The 8,981-nt window shown below is 51.5% G+C and overlaps 1 protein-coding gene across 1 annotated transcript; it reads right to left on the reverse strand.

Annotated features, from left to right (window-relative positions):
• Positions 1-222: 222 nt before the first annotated feature.
• LOC123449083 (uncharacterized TPR repeat-containing protein At1g05150-like) lies at positions 223-3,249 on the reverse strand. Its single transcript, XM_045126168.1, has one exon. It carries the CDS (start codon positions 3,034-3,036, stop codon positions 508-510), a length of 2,529 nt encoding a protein of 842 aa, XP_044982103.1. The 5' UTR covers positions 3,037-3,249; the 3' UTR covers positions 223-507.
• Positions 3,250-8,981: the final 5,732 nt, after the last annotated feature.

Genomic DNA, 8,981 nt, shown 5'->3' on the forward strand with positions numbered 1-8,981 from the left:
ACTGTGACTAAGATTAGAAAAGAAGCTTTTTCTAAAGACCGGCCAAGAAAGGCAGTTGAAAAGAAACAACATTGGATACTGATGTTTCCTTACGCCCCTGCAACCATACCTTAATAAACCTAAAATGCACAAAAATAGCACACCTTAAACCTAAAATGCACAAAAACAGTACGCGGCGCGACCAAAACTGTTTGGTCTGAACAACACCATCCGGCTCAGAAATACTTCAAAAGCCTTGGTGGCATTGATTTGGGATGGTTACAGGAGTGTATTTGGAGTTCACATGCTCTTGCTCCCATACACGGAACGATCACATGCTCTTGCTCCCATACACTTGGAACGAGCAATAGCTAACAGCATAGGGTCGGAACACATTTGGAGAACCCCAAAAAGAGCAGCACCTTAGTTTACAAGAGGGCGGGGCAGGAGAGCTAACTAGGCATCTTCACAGCTACAAAGGGGATACACAGGTTGGTGCTCAAGAACTCGGCGCCGATGCTCGAACAATCAAGCATCAGTTTCCAGCTTCTTAGAATTCAAATTAAAGCACATGCACTTGTCTATAAGAGCCTCCGATTCGTTGCCGTATTCTTTGAACCTGTACTCCTCCAACTTGAAGGCCGATGGAACCTTCCCTTCACTGTAGCAACGGTTACACAAGCTGAAGGAGTGTTTTGTTTCCTTGAACCGTGAACCGATGATAGGATATCTGCATATGGAGCAGGTGTGGCTGCCGTGGCGAACATGATCACTGTCTTCAAGCTTCACCAATGTGGTTAGAATTCCAAATCCCCAATCAGGATCATTGAACATTTCAAGGAACTCTGTGTACGATACCATGGTAGGGTCAGACTCTCCATGCATTTCAAGCATGTCGCTAGCCCCATGTGTGGGTATGTAAACAGCGCGAAGAAGTTTAATGTAACTTAGCGCATCACTCCTCCTGATCTGGCCCCTGCCACCTTCGCTTGCAGGACGCCAAAGGAGTGCATCGAAAACGACACGCTTGCGCCTATCCACTGGACCAGAACAGATTGGAGCAATGATGGCAAAGAACATCCCGAGATCAACGCGGCCAGAGCCAGAAGCATCAAGGACAGAGAGAATTCTTTCATTCATTGCCTTCACTGCACCCTGGAAGGTGTCTGGCTTGAGGAAAGATAGGAGCCTGCGAAGAATAACCTCAAGAGCTGCTTTCCTGATCGACTTCTCTGGGATGCCCGTGCCTGAGTACGATACAGGGACATCAGTCTCATTCATCTCTTTCCTCAGAAGCTCGACATCACAGTGGCCAAGCTTTGTCGTCCTCTCGAAGGCCCTTATATCAAGGGCATTGGCCAAATCCTGACGCAATGTGGTCTTCCTTCCAACCCTCTTGAACTTGGATGCTTCTACAATAACAAATGCTTCCTCTCCTTGAGCATCATGTTTTCCTTTTGAAGGCTTTGGCTTCTTTTTCTGCAGTGTCTTCAGATGTGAGATTGCATCATACACCTCCACCCTTTGTGTCATCTTAAATGCCTCCTTGAGTGCCTTCTTGGCCTCCTCGGACTCTCCTTGCCCAAGCAAAGCAACTGCCTTGTTTAGCTGAGCACGCCAATGGTTTGGCCGGATGCTCAGCACACGAGTATACATCTCAGCAGCCCGCACAAATCGGCCTGCGTCCATGTTCAATCCACCAAGATTGTATAAGGCATCGACATGCCCAGGTTTAAGATCAATTGCTTTCTGGAACTCCTCAACCGCACGGTCATCATCCCCTACTGCATGCAATGCTGAGCCAAGATCGCAGTGCGCATCAGCATAGTCTGGCTTGAGGAAGATGGCCTCCTCCAGTGCCTTCTCGGCTGCACGGTATTCCCCAACACCAAAGAGTGCACTCCCAAGGAGCTTCAGCGCGCGGGCATGAGATGGACACAGTATGGCAGCCTCTCGATAGTGCTCGCAGGCACCAAGTACCATCCCCTCAGCCTCCATTGCAATACCAAGGTTGACATGGATCTGTGGGAGAATGTCCGCGGACTGGGAGTTACCTGCCTCTGCCGCCTCGAGGGCAAGGAGGAACTCCTCCTTGGCCTCGGCGTGGCGGCCCAGAGCGTAGAGGCAGTTACCAGCACGGAAGTGCGGGCGGACGTCAGTGGGCTGCAGCTCGCAGCCACGGCGGAAGCTGGCAAGGGCGTCTCGGAAGAGGCGGTGCTCGCATAGCGCCCGGCCGATGACCATGTGGTTGTCGAAGGCCTCCTCGCGAGAGCGGGAGGCGTCCGCGCGCGTGCGGAGAACAGCGAGCTCCTTGACGAAGGTGAGGTAGTCCCGGCTGGTCTCGTCCCACGGCGCGGCTGCTAAACCCGAATCGGCGGAGCCGGAGATCTCCCTGGACCAGCCGGCCTCAGAGAAGGAGTCGAGATTGCTGCCGCCCCCGCTGGTGTCGATGGAGGAGGTCTTCCGCAGCTGCTTGGAGCGGAGGCGCTTGACGAGTATCTCCAGGTCGTCGAGGAGCGCCCAGGAGGAATCGAACGCAATCCCGTGGCTGGGCGAGGTCGCCCAGGCCGGCGCGGCGACGGCAGCGCGGGAGCTGGAGGAAGGGCCCGTGCCGCCGATGCCGAGCGGCTTGAGGTGGTCGTCGAGCAGCGAGGCGGCTACGGCGGCGCCGGAGGTCGGAGAGGACGAGGCGGCGAGGTCCCCGGGCGCGATCTCCGGGGAGGAGGCGTCGGAGTCGACGGCGGGCAGGGAGAGCGCGAGGAAGTCGCGGTCGACGTCCCCGGCGCCGTCGTCGTAAGTCCGGAGCAGGCCGGTGAGGGACAGTCCCTGGCCCCCCGGGAGGATGAACTCGGCGTAGGTGCGGAAGACCTCGTCGAGGATGGCGGAGATCTGGTCCTCGCTGAACTTAACCCGCGGGTTGACGGCGACAACGAGCTTGGCCATCTCGGCCCGATCGAGCCCGCCGTCCCCGTTGGCGTCGAAGCGCTCGAAGATCCTGCGCACCTTCTCGGCCCGCGCGCCCCTCCCCGCCGACGCCGCCGACGCGGACAGCGCCATCGCGGGCAGCCTTCGCGCGCGCTCGGTGGGGGGGAGGGCAGAGCGGCGATTGACGGCGAATTCGGCGCGCGGGGGGGCGGGGGATTTGAGGGGAGGGGGGCGGGGTGGGACCAGGGTGGAGCGGCGGTTGTGGTGCGGCGTGGTGTGGTGGAGGTGGAAGAAAGGGAGGAGACGATGGTTGGAAGGGGGGAGGTGGCAGCCTGGCTTGTGGCTGGGCTAGCTGGAGGGCTGGATTCTCCCTCGAAATCACATGCTGGATAGGGCGCCCCGCATCCGCCCGCCCCGTCGCTGGGCTCGCTCCGTCCGTCCGGCACTGCTCGGTCAAGATTGCAAGGCTTTGGAGCCGCATGTAGGCGTGGTGGGCGCGCACGTTGAGGCGTTGGAGACCCCGTCACGCTCGGTCGCGCGCTCTCGCTGTCTCGCACCGTTATGTTTTGCAGTTGCGTTGCGGTGGCCTGCTGGTGCTGCTGGCGGGCGGTCCTCGGCCGGTCGTGCTACTGGTACAGCGGTCAGCGGGAGTGAACTGCTTGGTAGGTCCGCCCCACGCAGTTCTTGTCGTTGGGACCGTCAATTAGGATATTATTTTTTAAAAGAATGTACACCACTTCCTCTGAATAATTAGCCGTCTATCGTGACCAGAGAATACAAATAACACGGAGAGCATTCCTAGCTACTCAATCATACTCCCTTCGTTTCTAAATATAACTTTTTTAAAGATTTTATTAAAAAATTACATACGAAATAAAATTTGTGACTTTATACTCTAATGTATGTTTGTATACATCTGTATGTTGTTTTCTAGTAGAAACTTTAAAATGACTTATATTTAAAAACGGAAGAAGTACAATTAACAAACTTGAAAAGATTAAATTATATTCAATGAACAATCTGATCACAAATTCGTAAATCATGGATTTAAAAAAAACACCTCAAAAATTACATCAGATTGATCTAAAAGAAGATCCTTGTATTGAAAAAAAAAGTCATGTAGCTATTATTGTGAACCTGTAGGTCTTAAAGAAACTATTCATACATATCACTAATGGTGTCCTAGATTAAAGGGGTGCTTACCACATTTACCTATCCTCTATGGGCCGGGCTAACGACCCACTAACTATTCAAGGAAGGACTCGGGAATATGTGTCATTCGGCGTTGAAATCACTAATTAAAAAGGACTCTTTTTCAAATATCACTTTACCTTTTTTAGGTTGTGATAAGTTGTGTACTGCATGTTTGCCACTTGTTGTAACATGTGAGTTTTTTCCGTAGATTTATATTTTTAGATATTTTATCTCTTAAATCGTGCGCTTAAATCTTAAATCGTTTTCATCGTTGGGTTCCTCGCATCGAGATTTTCGAAACTAGATCCCATATTGATAAATTTTAACGAACTTTTATTTTCATAAAAAACGGACGAAAAAACCGTGCCTATGACGATAAAAAGGAAAATAGAAAACGTGTTGTGTCGTTTCCGAGAGGCACGACCTTGCCTCTTGCGAAAGCAAAACCGTGTCTCTTTCGAAAAAAATAAAGAAACGCGTTTTTCATTTCCGAGAGGCATGGTCGTGGCTTTCGCGAAAGCAAAACCATGCCTCTCACGGACGAAAAACGTGTCTCTCATAGAAAAAAAACAAAAAATACGTTTTTTTTGTTTCCGAGAGGCACGGTTGTGCCTCTCACGGAAAGAAAAGAAATTGTGTTTTTTCGTTTTTGAGAGGCACGGCCGTGCCTCTCACGAAAGCAAATTCGTGCCTCTCATGATAGAAAAAAATTTGAAAACATGTTTTTTCGTTTTCAGGGGCACGACCATACCTCTCCCGGAAGCAAAACCATGTCTCTTTCGAAAAAAAATAAAGAAACACATTTTTTTCGCTTTCGAGAGGCACGGTCGTGGCTCTCGCGAAAGCAAAACCGTGTCTCTCGAAAAAAACAGAAAACATGTTTTTTTTTCCGAGAGACACAGTCGTGCTTCTCGCGAAAAAAAGCAAAAAATGAGTTTTTTTCGTTTTCGATAGGCACGACCATGCCTCTCGTGAAAGAATAATAGTGCCTCTCGTAGGGGAAAACAAGAAAAACTTTTTTTCGCGCAAAAAAATATATTTTTTTCATCGAAAAGCTAAGAAAGACAAGTGAAAACCAAAACACCAGAAGAAGGGGAAAACCAATCTAAAAAGCCGAAAACACATGCGAATTTTTTAAAAAAAATCCTAAGGGAACATTGAGAGTGTGACACGTGACGACGGTTGAGATCGCACCAAATGGCGGCGCGTGGGAATCGTTGGGAGGCTCCGAATGAGTGCTCCCTAACTAGTTGCTCCCCTTCGGCATACTCAAGGCGGAATCCTCTGAAGACTTGGCATATTATACTTCAACACACGATTGGATAGTTGTCATGTTTACCCTAGCTTCTAAGCGACATATGTAAACCCTAGATACTCCCGGTGCCTATATAAGCCGAGGGTTTTAGCCTTTAGGGATACACACATCTTTAGAGCTTAGAACACAATCATACGATCTCGTGATAGATCATCATGTACTTTTTACCCCATACATAATCAATACAATACAAGCATGACGTAGGGTTTTACCTCTTCAAGAGGGCCCGAACCAGGGTAAATAGGTGTCTCTATTTCTTGTGCACCATCGTTCCACGTTCACCAGATCGATACCCCCTACCCGAGATCCGTAGGTTTTAGCACCGACATTAGTGGCACATGTAGGTCTGGCTGCATGGTCACAAAGGATCAATGGAAACATTGGTTTATGATTAGATCCATACCCATGTATCTCTATGCCGAAAATCCAAGACCTCGGCTCAACCGAAGGTTGGAAACACGTCGGAGCACCTCCTCTCGTTCAAGATGTGAGGCCCAACGACCATGAACCCGTAATCGGGTCTCTAGATACTTCCTCGAACCCGATCAAGGATACTCAAGCACATACAACCCAAGGACTGATGCGCCACCCAGTAGAGGGTTACGAGCGCAACCGATTTGGTGGAGCCTGGAGCTTGGATCTAAAAGGTGATTCGGCCAATAAGGTTGTGTTGTCTATTTCGCGAGCCTCTTTTTGATATCGCAAGGAGTGCCCGGTAACGCCGAGCTCACGTCAAGCCATAATAAAATTTCAACTCCCACCCACACCGACATCGAGTACTACCCAAGTAACTCGGGTCCAACCGATGTCTGGGATCTAGCCTATGTCACACAATAACCTAAAGAGACAGTTTGTCAATTCTGGAAGAGATCTTTATTTGTCAAAAACAAAATCCTAGATTGTGACGCTAAATCTGTTGTGGTATTTCCGGACAGATGCCAAGGGGTGGCTTAACTCGTTGATTTGGGGCCGATGGGCGCCGACGGTGTTTGGGAGCGGGTTTAGGCGTAATGCACATGATGCTGATATACCCAGGTTTAGGGCCCTTTGGTGAGGCAAATCCCCTAGTCCTGCATGTGTGACTATATGAGAATCACAATACAAATGGTGCTCCTAGAGCTGTTTTGGGAGAAGGGACACGGAGCTCTGGCTGTCGGCCTCACTACTTCCGTGGTGTTCTACGTGTGTTGTGGGTAAGTCTCTCTCTGTGTAAACATGGGGTGACCTGTGGGAACTTGCCTCTCTCGGTGGGTAGGAGTGAGGCTTTATAGTGTAGCCAGGGGGTATAGTAGCATGTGTAGTATAGGAGGTGGGGTCCGACCGCCATCCGCTCCGGATGGCTGTAGGGCCCGTCGGCTGTCAAGTCTTTGTTGCAGGGCCCGCCGGTCGTGTGCATTAGTGGCTAATGCGCCGAGTCGTCAGGGCGCGGGAAAAGGGGGAGCGTGGCAACATGGCCGCCTCACGTGGTCAGCGTGGGCGATGACAGGGGCCGTGTAGCCTCGTTGGCCCTTCATCATCATGCCGTGGCCATGCCGCGTGTCAGCGCGTACGGCTGCCGTGATGGGCTTTGAATCACCTGTCTTGTCTTGTCTCCGTACGATGGTACGGCCGGATGGGAAGGGGCCGACCGTCTGGCTGCTGGCGGGCCAGGCGGATGGCAGAATCCCCCCAGTCGCCCGGGGTGTGTTCGATAGGTGGGCCGACTATCGCCAATCGACCAGGCGTGCGTCGGTCAAGAGGGTCGGCTATCGCCAGCCGGCTAGGCACACATTGGCATGTAGGGCCAGTTATCGCTAGGCGGCCCCCAAATGACTTGGAGACAACTAATCTCCGCCTTTCGTATACCCACGTGTAGTATCCCCATCAGTAGCCCCCGAAACCATTGGGGTTCGGAGGCCTTTGGACGAGGGGGGCAATGGTTTTACCCCCTGCACCCGAAGGAGTTTGTCGAGGCCGGTCAGCCAACTAGAGTCGGTAGGCGGCGATGTGTCTTTTGTTTGGCTGTGATGGCAGGCGGCCAGGGCCACACCCAACCGTGATCCAGTTGGACGCCGCAACGCCTCAGGCTCCATCGCGTCGCCTCGGTTCTGGCGTCGGCTGGGACGTGCCACACGCAGGCCCGCCACTACCCATGCGATGGGATGGCGCAGCAGGCCCAGCTTGGCGTGCCTCAGTCCACGCGCGGATTCGGCTGTCAGTTCGGGTTCCCTGCGCGGTTTAATGCGTGGGGATCATGGGGAATTGGGGGGTCGTGGGCGCAACCGATCCCACGTCCCCCCGTCTCCCCCGGGGCTTTAAAAGGGGAAGGGGGAGGCCGATGTCATGGGAACGAGCCTGATAGTAGAGGTGATTGGTATGTAAGGAGAGGGTAGAGTCCTAGCTATGGCGAGTTTGTACACACGATGTATGAGTTCAGGCCCCTCTCGTGGAGGTAACATCCCTACATCTGAGTGCTCAGGAGCTCTTGTCATGTGGAATATGTATGTTATAGGGGGTGCGAACCCTTGTGCCACAGGGGAGGGGTGGCTTATATAGAGTGTGTTACCCCTCATCAAGGCCGGGCAACCAAGGGTTCGATAAATAGAGATAAAGGCGTACGTTACTAATAATGTACGTAATAAATGTTACTTATGATGGCCAGTAGAATGCCCGCTCGTTGGCTTCCCTGGAGTCACTTCTGATCTTCTGCGGTTGACTGGCTTCTAGTTCTTCCGAGTGAAAGTCTTGCGTCGAGTGAAGGGAGAATGTCTCCGAGTGGATGTTCTACTGAGTGACCCATGTACCATGGTGAGTCAGTCAGAGCCTTCCTTGTAATATTGAAGTCTTTAATGCAGTGTCCTTGGTAGGACATGTAGGTTAGGCCTATGACCGTACCCTAGGTACGTATCCGCATCATTAGCCCCCAAATGGATCGGGGTTCGAGTGAGAAAGGGGTCGATGCAGATTCTGATAAGACACGCAAACGCCGAATGCACATCAAGGCTTGGGAGAAGTGTGCGTCGATTGAAGTCTTTGTCGTTCACCCTGATCGATTCTGTCTTGAAATGCATCCAAGTGAACTTGAAAGTGAAAACTGGTCTGAGTGATCAACAGGATCTTTTGATGTGATGGGTCGCTTTGTCAGGTCCGGATTTCACGGGATTCAAAAATATGGTAAGCGCGCGTGATACGTCTCCATCGTATCTACTTTTCCAAACTCTTTTGCCCTTGTTTTGGACTCTAATTTGCATGATTTGAATGGAACTAACCTGGACTGACGCTGTTTTCAGCAGAATTGCCTTGGTGTTATTTTTGTGTAGAAATCAAAGTTCTCCAAACGTCCCGAAAATTTACGGGGAGCAATTTTGGTAAATAAGAAAAATATTTGCGCCAAGTTCCACCTGAGGGGGTGGGCCAGTGGGCCACAAGCCCTGGCTCCGCCACCACCCCCCCTAGTGGCGGTGGGGCTCACACGGCTCTGCCGCCCCAACCTCAGGTCTATAAGTTCACTTTCGTCCCAAAAAAAATAAAAAGAGAAGTTTTCGTCGCGTTTGCGATACGGAGGCGCCGCCACCACCTATTCTTCATC

This window comes from Hordeum vulgare, chromosome 4H, assembly GCF_904849725.1.
Source record: "Hordeum vulgare subsp. vulgare chromosome 4H, MorexV3_pseudomolecules_assembly, whole genome shotgun sequence".
NCBI lineage: Eukaryota > Viridiplantae > Streptophyta > Magnoliopsida > Poales > Poaceae > Hordeum > Hordeum vulgare.

What these genes read in the sequence shown, in the direction of transcription:
- LOC123449083 (XM_045126168.1), bottom strand. Translation starts at nt 3,036, where the DNA reads ATGGCGCTGTCCGCGTCGGCGGCGTCGGCGGGGAGGGGCGCGCGGGCC.